This window comes from Lates calcarifer, unplaced genomic scaffold (assembly GCF_001640805.2).
Source record: "Lates calcarifer isolate ASB-BC8 unplaced genomic scaffold, TLL_Latcal_v3 _unitig_1129_quiver_1612, whole genome shotgun sequence".
NCBI classification, from domain to species: Eukaryota; Metazoa; Chordata; class Actinopteri; family Centropomidae; genus Lates; species Lates calcarifer.
In genome coordinates, this window is record NW_026115307.1 from 11,614 (window position 1) to 26,359 (window position 14,746).

The window sequence follows — 14,746 nt, forward strand, 5'->3', positions numbered from 1 at the left end:
CGTCAGTGTTTTGGGCACGTGAATCTCTCAGTTTGAAGTTTCTCCCACATGATAGAGATTAGGAGCTCAGAGAGCGACTGGTCTTGTGTTTCTTCCCGTCTCCTTCCTCCTCTCTCACACATGTTTGTCTTGTTAATGATGAGGAAGAGGAGGAGGAGGAGGAGAGGAAGGGAGAAAGAGTGCAGGAAGAGAGAGACACATGCCGTTCTGTTCCTGTCAGAATATGAGACACGTGAGGTATGAAGAGGAGGTGAAGGCCTCACGCCTGCCTGCAGCCCGGGTGGAGGCTCGGCTGGATGAAGGACCAGCTGCTGTAGAGTTACACAATAATGCTTAAAGTTTGGGCAAAATTTGCAAATACTGTGGTGTTCGTTCAGGAACACATCGATTACATAACTTCTCCATCGTCTTTTTTCATGTTTTTGGAGACACATTTGGTTCATTTTAACCCACGTTCATCAAAAACACTTCTGATATCACATTAGTGAAGCAATCTGCAAACTGTGTCTGATGAAGCATCCAGACGTAACGCTGTACAAGGTGTCATCCGACCACAGAAATGTTCCGCTGCACGTCTGGAGGTAAAAGTGTTTACAGCTGCTCTGACTCCAGCAAACAAACAGTGACAAGAAGATAGAAGAAGTTCAATCCTGCCTACTTTCACTCCTCCACACAGCTGACCAACCACTACATGAAGTGGTCCTTAAACCAGGATTTAGTCTGAGTCCCATGAACCCACAGACAATGAAGAAAGAAGGTCCTGGTACAACGTCTGTGCTGATGAGAAGGAGCCATGTTAAGAATGAGAAGTATGCACGACATGAAAAGAGAATGAAATTTTGGTTTGCTATAGAGTGACTCAGCCGTGTGGGAGGTCCTGTCATGCCTGTGTGATTATCCCCTGCTTCACTTGGTTGGAACAAAAGAGCTCCTCAGCTCTGCTTCGACCACACACTTAATTAATCAGAACTGCACTTCCAAAGATCAAACATACAGCAGGAACAGAGAATCGTGTGATATCGGCTTTGTTGGTTTGTTGAGTTCTGCTGCTGCCAGACACTTTAATTAATTGGATTAACATAATGTGGACGAAGCTTTAAGGGACAAAAGGACAAAGTACGAGGCAGGTGTGTCTGTCCTGGACCAGACCCAAAGGATTTCTGTCATCACTGCTCTGCAGCCTTCGCTTATCAAGTGTGGAGAACAGGAGAAGATCAGAGGCAAAACAAAACACTCCGATCCTCTTTGGACTGAGAAGAGATTTTATACAAAGCTGCAGCAGTGATGAACTGATATTTGCAAAGTTTTAACTTCTACACACTTTTAAAATATATTAAAAGAGCATTAAGAGCATTCTCATGTTCTTTCCTAAATCTTTTCCCCATCAGCTTTGCTCATGTAACTGTTCAGACTCAGAACTCGTCCTGCATCATGTCAGAGAAATGGAGGAGAGGATATCTAACAGTGAGTCAGCTGTTATAATGGATCTGTCATGTTCCCCTGGACAGAGACATGATCTTTTCTAATCCTTACTGAACTGTAGCCTACCAGCTGCAACTAATAAAACCTAATAAAACTTGATGATGATGATCTGGTGAACAGAATATCTCCATCATCTCTTCCATCTTAGTTGATGATGACTGTGTCGTATTTAAGTTTATCATTTAGCCCAAGCTGAACTCAACTAGAAATGTATTGACTCTTACATCACTCACAAAGCTCTGATGGTAAAGTCATTCAGAGAGGTGCTGTGGGAGCAGCTCCTGCTGCTGTTTCACTGCTGAACCACTGTGAATTATTACAGTTACAGTCGAGTAACAAAGTGCCATTCACACAGCCGCTGCACCCAGAGATGAATCACACTTGGATTACGCTTCAGCTCCCATCATTTCACAGAATATCGAGTTGAAAGCTGTTTCTCAGAGGATCAGATGGGAAGCAGACAGTGTTTCACTGCTGCTTTCTCTCACAACACTCCACCTTCAGCTCGCGTGTCCGTTCTCCAGAAAAAACATCCTCCCACTCTCTGCACTCACTCCCCCGATCACGCTATAGCTCTATAAGGTTTTTTCTTTAAGGCATTCAGAGTTCATTTTCCACTCCTGGCTGTTTTATCCCCTCTCACAGTGACACTGAACTCATCATATATACAGAGATCAGTGAGGTGTAATTCTCCCTGATGGACCTGTAAAACTCAGCTGGCGACGGATTTCCAGATTCTGTGTTTGATCAGCAGCACAAACCACAGTCTGACAGATGAGTGGGCAGTTTACTCTCTGAAGTTACTGTTTATCATTTATTAAAACTGATTGACCACAGAAAGATTAGAGGTGAAGGAGAGTTCTTAACTTCACGACAAACACCAAGCTTTTTAGAGTCACACGTTCTGGGGTGTTTCAGTTTTAGTCTGAAACAGAAGAATAGATGTTTTTAAATTCTTCACTGTTTCCTAAATAATTTGAGGGCATTAGTGTGAAGTGGATTTAACTGATCGATAAATGTAAACCACATATTTCTGATTATCTTGTTGTCAGGTGATTCCAGTGTACCCACTGAATATTCTGACCCAGTAAACATTACCAGAGCTTAACAGGAGAGAACACTGTGGCCCAGAGAAAAGCCTGTGACTTTAAAGTTGGACCAGAACTGATGTAAAAGCAGACGATCAGTTTCTGTTGTGATCTCCGCCTGATCATCAGACTGCAGACATTCACCTGAGGACAGTTCAGTTAACTCTGCATGAAGAGGTGGAAGTTGGCTCTGGTGAACTCCTGATGGATGGTCTCTAACAGGACGTCGTCCTCCTGGCCTCCGTCCACCCCTCCGTCTCTCTTCCCTCCTCCTCCTGCCCCTCGGACGGACGGAGGCGGCTGGAGCTCGGGGGTGTAGGTGAAACTGAACGTTGTGCGATAAATCAGGCCGTCCAATCGGATGAGAGACAGAGGGACGGTGATGATGCGGCGCAGACAGCGCCAGCCGTCACTGAAAACAGAGACGTCAGGAACGACGCAGAGCAGAGATTTGGGAGACCTGAGGAAAAAAAACAGAAAGATAAAAGTAAGTCTGGGATAAAATGTGACGACAATACTCACACGTCTCTGTAATGTTTTTTAAACATCTAATTTGTCTGTATTGACAATGTTAAATGTTATATATAGAGAGGATGCTGCCTCATCATATTTATCTTGTTTGTTTTCTGCTGCTGGTGGTCTCTGAGCGCTGCACGCCTACAATGACAAACAGAGTGTCTAATGTCTTAATAAAGTGATGAAACTTTATTTATACTGCACTTCTCATAACTCAACAGTCCTGTTTGGAGGCAGATTACAGGAAGAGAGAAACTATAATAACTGCAAACTAAAGTAGGTAATTAGATGATTATGAGACAGACTAAACAGAATCGTGTGGCTGATATTAAATACAGACATTTTGAATGCCCTTTCTATAAGGCATTTCATTCAGACCCATCCTACACCTCAGGCTTCCATGGCAGAGACGGATCATGTTCCTAATTGGCTGCAGCCTCTCGTACAAACAGCACATTGTGGATGACTGTTACACAAACATGGCCTTCCTCTACGCTGCCGAGCTGCTGCTGATGGGAGGAATTATTTGCAGAACCTCGTGGTGAGCAGCTCTCAGCCAGAGACCCTGGCTTACGACGTCCCCGCTCTTCAGGTGTGGGATCTGAGGTGGATTTTGACGTCAGAGAGGCTATTTTGCTTCAGGATGCGTCATGCGAGATTCTGTGAGGAGACGCCTTAATGTCAAGTTCCTGCCGGTAATTTATAGACTCCACCATAAGAGTTAGAGAGAGGAGTGTTCCCTGTGCGCTGATGGGTTCAACATAAGCCTCTTTATGCTCCTCAGGTCCAGTCTTGGTTTTTCTCAAAATGGTTGAATACAGGGAAATAGTTCAGTAAATTCGATGTCATGCCCGAATGAATGAATATTTGTAGCCAAACTTCTTGGGGAAAACTGTCACAAATGATTTCCAGAATTTTGTCCTGAATAATGAATGAATGAATGAATGAAGCAGAATGAAAGTTTCTGATGACATTACCTGAGAATAAAGATGACTGACAGAAAATGAATCAGCAGATATTTTGATGATCAAGTCTTTTCTTGCCAAACAAACCAGTGTGAGGATTAACTGCCTTTCTCTGCTGTAGGTTTCTGTAAACTGGATATTTGAAGGCATCACCTAATCACCATCTAATGACTATATGTGTAATATGTGATGTATTTTGACATACTGTAATTATTCCATGTGTCTGATCTGAGCAGGTGATATGTGCATCAAACTTGTTTTGTATAATAGGACATCCTCACTGCTAAAACATCCCATAATTTTCAGCAGAACAATTCAAGGCTCTGTTGTGTTTTATTGAAATTCCTCAACAAACTGCAAAATAACAGTTTTTGAAATCTGGGTCAAATGAAATATAATTTGGGTTAAGTTACATAATCTTTGCTCAGGAAGTGCCACTTAATATTTTTACGTGAAAATGCCATAAAACTGTTCATATTTAGGCCAACTTTTATGAGCAGCCAGCTCCACAGACCCCAGCAGTCTCACGTTAATTTGCCCCTTGTGCTGCTCAGCTCCACACCTGGTGCCTCTGTGGTGAAGCAGCATGAGAGGCGATGGCATGAAACAGTCATAAATAAATAAAAAAGGGCCTCAGACTGATTGTTAAAGCAAAAAGCCCAATTTATGAACGTAAACAAACTGTTATCAGGTTAGTCTGATATAAGAACCCGACCTTTCTGACACTTTGAACTCGAACTAGAAAAGAAAAAGGAGTTGTGAACAGCTTGTTTAATCGTCTGACGCAGTAGTTTTCCCACATGGCCCTCAGTTCTCCACCAGCTTTTAAAAGCAACCAGGCAACAGGGCAGACGGCCAATAAAAGAGTAATGACAACTGTTGCTCCGAGTGTCTACATGTGATGTTGTACTGTACGTTTGTCAGCAGACTGTGTTTACAGAGATATAACTGCTCAGAGACAAAGTGTGTCAGTCCTAAAATCAGATTGATCTGACTTTTCTCTCTGAACTGTGTGTTTGTGTGTATCTCAGTCTCTTTTTTCATTTAAAACGACAACATTCATCCATATTAATCCTTTTCTCCTCTGAACTCACTTGAACATGGTCTCAGCTTCACTGTTGCCAAACCAGACTTTGAGATGAGGGCTGAAGTTTTCTCCATGGACTTCCAGCATGGCGACGTGTCCCCCACCATTCACCTGCAGACACACACACACACACACATTAAAAGTCCAACACATTTTTTTTGACCCCATGATTTAGAGTTGATATAATTAAATGCACAGAATGTATTTGCCACCACAGAGTCTCACGTTGAACGCTGGTGTTCACTGTCACTGTGGTTAGCTGAGCGTCAGTGTGTGTTTGTGTGTGTGTGTTGCACTACCTGTCTGATCCAACTCACCTCTAACCCTGTGATAACAGGAAAAGGACTGACTGGTGTCTGGATGCAGGCCAGACCCTGATTAAAGGTGAATTCCACTGTTTCCACTCCGATGATGGTCCAACAGGATCCGTCGTTCAGCACCACTCTGCTGGGGTCTTTGATGCTGGAGGGAGCCTGAAGGGAAAGAAAGAGAGAGAGAGAAGGTGTGATGGGTGGATGATGGAGACATAAGGAGGAGGAATAAAGAGATCGAACCGGTCTCACCTGGTACTGTATGATGGTGTCGTTGGATAAACACAGGTAGGACTGAGGACTGTCTCTGAACTGGAAGGCACATTTATGGAGCTGAGAAACAGGCTCGTCCACGTCTAAGATGGCGTGCTGCTTGTTGACCTTTCGAATCACCTGGTGGCATTTAACAAGACAAAGGTCAGATTCATTTGCTGGGTACCATGCTCTCACACACACATATTACATTAAGCAGGGAAGCTGGTCAGAGGACACAGTAGTTGGTTGGATAAAACAACAAAAGGCTGATTTGCAAACGTACAGCAGGCAGAGGCCGAGCTAACACAGCTGAGGTGGTACAGCTGCCTACAGGAAGCTGACAGAGCTCGTTAACTGATGAGTGATGAGATTTTAAAAAGCTGTACAAACTGTCCATCAACCAGGTGGTCTGTGCATCGCCGGAGGTTCACTGACTTCTAGTATCTCCAGGCCTACACCCTCCAACGCACCCTGAACTCACCACACACAGAGTATTAAACACTTTGTTCTCATGTCTCTTTAGAGCTGCTGATGCAGAACTTTTTGGTCCGTACATCTTCCTTCACCTCTGCAGTCCCTGAACGTCGACCACAACCAAACAACCGAACCCAGCCGCTCGTCACGCAACCAAAGATCCTCTGTCTTCAAACAAACCGAGCAGCAATAGGCCTCGACTATAAAAACATATAGAGGTGTAGCGTGCAGCTATACCTTCACCGTGTACCACCAGGCCAGCTGCTGAGGTTGTTATGACAGCAGTTTAGGAGGAATGAGAAAGACTCTGCTCAGCGAAATGTGAGGGATTCTGCTAAGAGGTTCCTCTCAGTTTAACTTCAACTGGATGATGGGAGGAACAATAACAACATTTCTGGGATTAGCAGGTTATGTAACACCTGCACGGACACATCTGTGAGACATACAGGATAAGAGCAGTGATTATACCTCAGCTGTGTGGTTGAAACATGAAATAATCAAGTGAGACAGCTGCACAGCGCGAGCACCTTTTCACTCTGCTGTGGTTAGAAATGATCATATAGGACTTGTTGACTTTTAGTACTTTTTTGAAGGGAATGATCAACTCTCCCTGCGTCAGTGCTGCAATACACAGAAAACAACAGGTCAGACTCTCCTGCTGGATGAAACAGTATCACATGGTTTCTCTAAAAGGACTGAAATCCATAACAGCAGCCTGCGAGGTGGTGGGAGTATAGTGTCTCGCTCAAGGACACTTTTTACTTTTACATGAGTTAATCTTATCTCAATGCACAGGCACAGAATACATCCTGTTGTACATTTGTGCTTCAGTGTACGTGTGTGTGTGTGTGTGTGTGTGTTACCATGGGTGGCAGCGCTACTCCAGACTCAGTACACACTAACTGGACCACACAGCCGTAACAGATGAAGCCTTCGCTCAGCACAAAGTCTCCTTGGTCAGCACGTTGGTCCTCCACTACACACACACACACACACACACACACAGACAAAACTATGTATGAATATTCATTTATATTAATGGACAAAGTTCCACTGCAACACACACACTCACACACACACTTTGTCATTTCTCCACAGAAAGTCAAACAGACTCAGTGAAATCTTTTCACATGAAAAACTTTTTTCCAACTATGGCTTATTTCAGTGTCAACAGATAATACAGACAGAACAAAAGTGTGTGTGTGTGTGTGTGTGTGTGTGTGTGTGTGTGTGTGCAGTGATAGTAGAGAGGAGAGACTGCAGACAGATGAATGACTGAGCTCGGGGTTTTGGTGGTGGGAGGTCCGTGCACACCGGGCACTGTGTTAAATAAATAACCTCACGGATCTTTGGACAGGCTTTTCCAGACGTGTGTGAGGGAAACACTGGTGAATAACGGCTCGCACAGTGACTGTATTTATGCAGGGTGGCCATGTGGTGAGGGAAACCGTCTGGTGACTGGAAGGTACGAGCTGATGCCAGTGACGGCCGCTGGTCATCCCTGTTTCAGTGTCTCCTGACTCCTGCACCACAGAGATGTCAGAGGAGCCTGTTCATTTCCCTGACTGCTTATAACGTACAGTATGACTGGAATATGATGTGTATGAGGCAGTACACAAATTTGAGAAAGCTTGCTTTACTTAACAGGACATTTAATCTTCATATTATATCACACAGATTACCTTCAGTTTTTGGTCTAGTTCTAAAATATGATTTATGAGTTGACCAACTGATCAGAGAGCATCTGCTGTGTGTAATCAGTGCAACAAGAACATGCTAACGTGGCCGAGCTCCACTGGTGCGCACTTTGAAATGTGCTTTACAGGTTAATTATCTTTCAAGCTGAATTACCAAGGAGCTACACCATTAAATTAGCTGAATAAAATATATATTTGTCCAATCACTCGACCCTGTGGTACACCCTCCGTTAGGATGCTCACCTCGCTGCTGCACGCAGGAAAACACTAACTATTTCCTTGTTTATCACGTTTGGAGCAGAAGAGCAGGAGAAATTCAAACAGCAGCATATGAGCTGTGTGTATTAACATCATATGTCAACGTGAATCTATATCATTATGTGAAAATCATTTAGTGATTTTAATGATGTTTTTATAGAATATCTGGATTCTTTTCATTCATTTTTATCCTCTGACCACAGTGTGACCTTTACAGTGCACAAGCCATAATGTACAGTTAACACACAAGCTGTGACACACACATTTACCCATGGTGATAGTGAACGCCGTCCACTGTCTGGCGCTGGCAACAAAAGCTCCTCTGTCCACTGAGAGGTAACGAGTGCTGACCGTCTGTGAGCGCAGACGGTTGAACAAAGCTACTCTGGAGCACGAGGAGATACACACTGAAAACACACAAACAAAGAGATACTGTAATGTAAAGTAATGATCACTCTGCAGCACAGGGACTCAGACTTTAGCCCCTTTTTGCCTGTGAGAATGTACGGTCTGTGTGGACTGGTTTTTACTGGCATCATCTGTAACCTGTGAGTCATGACACGAAACAAGAGAAATAACTGTAGAGTTTTCACAGACTGAGAAAACAGGGATTAGATGTCAGCATCCAGTATTCTACTTTATTTGTCTTTTCCTTGTCTTGATTTGTCATCAGACAGGTGCCTTTTGTTCTAATAAACCACTTTGTTTTGGTTGTAACTAATTTCACAACACTTCATCTGCTTCATCCTCCGTTGTTTCTCATTTTATCTGGAGAGAGAAGAAGGAGAAGTGCTGAGTATGTGACTCACAGTCGGCGTTCTTCATGGACTGTCTCTTCTGGGAGGGTTTGGAGATGACTTTGATCATTCTGCTCTGGAAAGAACCCACTTCCTGTCTGTTGCCCAGGAAGAGTCGCAGCAACAGGCGGAAGTGTTTCCTCTTGTCCTGGTCGGAGATGAACAGGGACTTGGCGCAGGCGAACATCTGCTGCAGAAACACAGAGACAGTCAGACTGAGTGTGTGTGACAGAGAGAAGCATGTGTCTGGAAAATTTCAACTGGACTGAAAATATATTCCAACACTCGGTGGAAGTGAAGCATGTTTATAATATTTAATCCATTCAGCCTCAGGACTCAGAGGATGGAGAGTCAGGAATATTGAAGAGGTGTTTCAAATTGTTGCTCTGATAAATAGTTTGTTGAAAGACAAACTTTTAAAATAACAAATGTCCTGGTGAGTTTGACATCTTTCCTGATGCACTGTACAGTAACACAGACGCAGGACGTCTGTTTCCTGCGTTCTCTTTCTCAGCGAGAGGCCGGTGAACACACACAGTGTTTACAGGAGCGTAGTTTTTCTGTCAGACGTGACTGTTTGCCGAGTCAACAGTCGTCTGTAATAAAGGAGGTGATTGTCTCGTCTGGGTAAACACACTGAGCTGAGACACAACAGGCTTCAGCTGAGGTTTAGGATCCCATCACTCACTCATCCACAGCTGGTGGTTCAACTCTGAGACAGCTAGTCGACACGAACCGAAGCTGCACGATGCACCGTGACTTTTTTGATATGTGTTGATAATGTTTATAAACCTATAAACCCTCTAAATCTATAATCAGGTATTGATCTCTGTCCACTGCTCAGGACAAAGAATGAATATGAATATACAGCATCCTGCTACTTCTTCACACATCACTGTTCTCCTGCTGCCTGGAGAGGAAGTGAGAGGATCATTTAGCTCGGACAAAGGCCACTTTAAACTTCCAGAAGATTAGTCTCTGTCACTGAAGGAAGGTGACTGACAGGTGAGGTCCAGTAAAACACAGCAGAGATCTGTGGATGGCACCAGATCAGATAAATCACACACACACACACACACACACACAGTTCTCTCACCCTGGAGTTTGGCTGTTCATCGAAGACCAGTTTGAATGTGTCTGCCTGAGACTGACTGGAGCTGTCCAGACACATGTAACCATACACTCGATATACAGAGTCTCCATAACCAGCCGCTGGAGGAGGATGACAGGAAGAAAGGAGAGAAAAGGAAAAGAGAGGGATGAAGGGGGAGAAAGACAATGAAGGAACAGAGGGAAGACAAAATATGGAAGAGCAGGGTTTTCAAACTCAGAGCTGCATTCAATGTCCTCCTCTGAAGTTGACTAGAATTTTGTTTCCTCACCTTTGAGGTGATCCTGCATGACCCTCCATCCATGGCCGCTGATGTAAACACACGGAGGAGGGCAGAAGAACCTGTGGATAAAGTAAAATAAATGTAAACCTCTCAGGACTGGAAAGGTCCGAGCTTGTTTTAGTCTATGTCCACAGAGGCATCAACAAACCTTTTCTCGTTGCCGTAGGACTTCTGAGCCACCTTGGCGTGCAGGATGATGACGCTCTGGTCTGCATGAGCTTCTCTTCCTGTTTCCCTTGTTGTTCCCAGTAACTGACAGCCTTGAAACCCTGGGTCCAGTCTCCTGATTGGACGAGAGTGTGTGTGTCACAAACAACCAGAAAATATCCTATATTTGTGTGTGTGTCTTGGCTACGCAGCTGAAGGAAAAAAACAGCAACGCATTTTCAAACTTGTGAACTTAAAGATAGAAACACAAACGTCTGTACAAAAGTTTATGGCCATCCATCCAATAGTTGTTGAGAAAGGCCATGAACTGCTATAGGACGACTAACATGGCTAAAAACCCACAGAACTCAGGAACAGGCGAGTGTTGGTTAACCATAAGTGTGTATTAAAGGAGCATGTGTAACAGTCTGTATCTGAAACAGTCCAAACAAGTGAAAGTGGTTAAAGTGCAGAGAAAAACTGACACAGGAGTAAACACTAGACTTCAGTCTCAGATTCTGTCGAGCTGGCATGAAGCTCCTCAGACTAAACACACCGTTCGTATCATCTCCAGACACTGAACCCATCGTCATAATGGACCCAGCAGAGCTGAGTCATAAATAAAGACGTGCCAAAGATAGTTTCCGATGTGACGGGAGACGCAGGTATATGGAAGGATATGGTAACACTGCGTTACTGACACATTAAACAATGGAAGAGTTATTTTTATATCCTCTGTTTTCACACTGAAGATACAGAGTCACAGTGAAAAGGACGACGACATTTTGTTAATTAACATCACATATTACACTGACTGGATAATTCTGCACAAATAAAACAAATGATTCAATAATCAGTTAGATATGGACATTAAAACCACCTGGTTTAAAAGAATAAGTTTTCAAACTTACGATATAAAATCTGTTCTGTTCCTTACATTTATTTTCCTCCTTTCTGTCTTTTTTCATTTTATTTGTTCAAATTGATTCTATTATTTTTTTCCATCATTCATTTTGTCATTTCACTGAAATTTAAAAAGTCCTGCAGCTGTGGAAACCACAATTCAACTTAAACAGAATCAGTCATAATCTTTCTTTTTTAATCAGCATCACACACAAGATTTCACTAGTTTCAGTGTGGAATGGATATGTGTGTTATTTTTCTTTTTTCTTTTAGCAAAGTAATAAAAACAAAGTATTCAGTCATCTGTGATATAACATGTTTGCTTCACTAATTCTCATATAAAAATGTAAAATGTAATAAATCATTTTTCCTGCTTGTTAGATTTTATGCTTTAATGCTTTCAGATGCTCAAATAAATTCATAAATAATGGCTTCAAACTGACCTAATATTATTACATTTTCTACTCATGCGTGTTTAAAGGCTTTAATGCAGGAAAACCCAGTCATTAATTTCAATTTGGGAAATTAACTTAAAACTGTTGCAAACTCATCTGTGTGATTGGATTTCAGATGTTGGGCTGAACAGCAGGTAAGTGGCCGAGAGAACAGGAACATTAACGGCCCCGTGTAGCTCAGCTAACAATAGCAGCTGTCACATTAGCTGCTCTGCAGCAACGATGTAATGAGGAGCCAGACACAGAGTTACAGCCCCGGGCCCCGGGGTCTGGAATGCTACTCATAATGAAGACTGTTGACACGAGGGGAGGAGAGCAAGGGCCAGAAAGATAAAGCTGAGTTTTGTGACTGATGACAACAAATATAAACTGAAACAAAGTCAATGACACAGGATCATGACGTGAGGAAATGTGTTTTCTGAGTAAAGAATAATCTTGAGGAAGCAAACATCTTCAAAGCGGCTCTGAAATATTATTCAATGAAAATGTAAATATCTCCAGTCTTTTTTTTAAAGGAATAATGCCACATTTTAGGAAATATTGTTAGTTTTTTTCCCTGTAAAGAACAGTCAGATGTCAAACCCCCACTAAGATCATAACCTGTCATTTATACACTTCAGTCTCTGCACAGATTAAACAAACTAAATTAATCAGCTTTAAAGGTGGTGGAGGGAAGGTTTTCAACCCTTATGCTACGCTAACCTGGTTCATACTAACTGTACAGAAAACTACAAAGTCAAACTATTCCTGTAAAGCCGTTATAATCAATACCTTTATAACCTACAAAGATATGATCACCTGAATGTGCAGCTCTACAGAGCTTTAGCTTCAGTGAGTCTCAGCTCATTGTTCATCTGTCTGGACCTGAACTTTACTGCTCTGGTTCACTCCCACTGCTCGGCCGCAGCAGGCAGCTGTTCTCAGAGAAACACTCTATACTGTTGCTCTCCAGCTTCTACTGTTGTAACTGTTCACAGCTTGTTTCTGTCGACTGAGGCTGAAAATAGTTGCTGGCAGGTTTGAAGCACATTTTCAATGAAAAGCATAAGGATGTAAAGATCAGGACACGACTGCAAACGGAAACAAGATAAAATACTTAAAATAAAAATACTTTTCTTTAGGTGTTCAACACGTAGCACTGTGCATCAGTGTCAGCAGAGAGGAGAGCAGGGTCACTCTCTGAAGCAGCAGGGTCCTGGCTTTAACAAGGAAAACCCAATAACACCACAGTAACACACAGAAAACACACGACTGATCAGACACACATGCAGAGGCTAAGTGGGTTAAAACTAAGCGACAGAGTTCATGTTCTTCTCTGCTCATAAACAAAAAAAGTCTTTTCAGGTTGTTCAGGGTGAGCAGAGTCAAACTCCTGGGGATTAATCTGCTGTGTTGTTTTGCACGAATGAGACTTGTTTCATACAGTTTCAGTTAAATAAGACTAACGCAGACACACACCTGTGACAGTCAGGTAAAGTTTGCAGAAATCTTTTCTGAAATGTTGTGCAGGGAGAAAAGTGTCACCCAGCTTCTTCTGCACAGACCAAACTGAGCTTTGCATTGGTCTCTGACATCAAACTGCAGATGGTTTGTACTGCCAGAAAAACTGTCTTTATATGAAACAGACTGTGTGTTTGCAGGGGACATTGCAACATTTCATCTATTGTTAAAACTGACATGTTGGTTACAGCTAAAAAGCTAAACAACATCAGCAGCCACACCGCAGTTCACTGAGCTGCAAACTGAACTCTCCAAACAACTCGTCTGTGTTTCAGCCACACAAACACCCCCCTCATATGTTGTGAATATCTCCTCCGCACAGTCAACTTGTGAGAATTCAGTTTGTGGAGGTGGAAATATAACAAGACTCATTGTGTTATTTGAGTCTGGAGTGTATCTGAATGCTTCACTGCAGTGCTTTTTCCTTAAAGGATAAGTCTGGGATTTTTGGATCTGGGCCACAGTGGACTGACTGCAAAGACACAGGGAAAAACAGGTTAAAGAGTCCTGACGTCCTTTATTTGGACGCTTCTTGAGAGAAAAATGTCGTGCATTTTCCCAACAAATAATAATAATCCTCAAACTCTGCGTTTGTCTCTGGCTCCATCTCAAACCTGGGTACAGACCTTTCTTTAAAAAGTCACCCCAGCTCTTATTTAATATTTAATCCCGTCCTCAGTACAATGGTACATGCATTCAGAGGAGGCTCCTTGTAAGGAGGAGCGTCTGCTTGCTGAGCTGGATACTGACAGTTTTGTTCATATATGACGGGGATCCACTGACCCTGGACACCTCTCTCCACAGTTCACAGTTCAGGGTTCACACTTGACTGCCTGTGTGTGTGTGTGTGTGGTCAGTCACCAGGGTGCCACCAGTGGTCTAAATTAGACCTTCCCTCTTCAAAGGTCAAAGGTGAGTGTGTCAGGAGCTCAGACCCTCTGGTATTTCACACCGGGAACACAGAGTGGACTGAGGACAGAGTGGGGGGAAGGGAGGAGAGGAATGCACTTTCACCTCCAAAAAAGTACATCTCCTGGTCCACAGGTTGCTGTAGTGGTGGTTGAAAGTTGTAATGACTACAATCATCGTTAGGTTTGTTAGTGAGCACGACCCACAGGTGTGTCAGTGCAGTAAAAACAGACAGGAGAAAACAAGGCGTTCTAAAAGCTTCACCAGCCCGACACTCAGTTAGTGTCACGTCACGCCGACCTCCTGTCAAAGGTTCCACAGGGTTTGATGGTTCATTTCACATTCTCTGCTTTGTTGAACTTGTTTTCAGGTTTCTGTTCTGGTGATCTTTAGTGCACATCTTTGACTTGTGCCAACAATCAGGAAAGATTCATACACAGTTGCAGAAGTCTGAAAGAAAACTGATGCATTTTATGATTTTTGGCAGCAGCAGGAATTTTCTGGAGCA

The 14,746-nt window shown here is 43.0% G+C and overlaps 1 protein-coding gene across 1 annotated transcript; it reads right to left on the bottom strand.

The window, feature by feature from the left end:
• Positions 1-2,441: 2,441 nt before the first annotated feature.
• On the bottom strand, positions 2,442-10,610 carry LOC108886552 (recombining binding protein suppressor of hairless-like protein; the record flags this gene model as incomplete). Its single annotated transcript, XM_018681476.2, is given in 10 exon segments — positions 2,442-3,030; positions 5,146-5,249; positions 5,456-5,611; positions 5,702-5,842; positions 7,042-7,154; positions 8,403-8,540; positions 8,943-9,117; positions 10,027-10,142; positions 10,313-10,383; positions 10,473-10,610. Coding segments are annotated over 9 exon segments (1,263 nt in total). The 3' UTR covers positions 2,442-2,729.
• Positions 10,611-14,746: the final 4,136 nt, after the last annotated feature.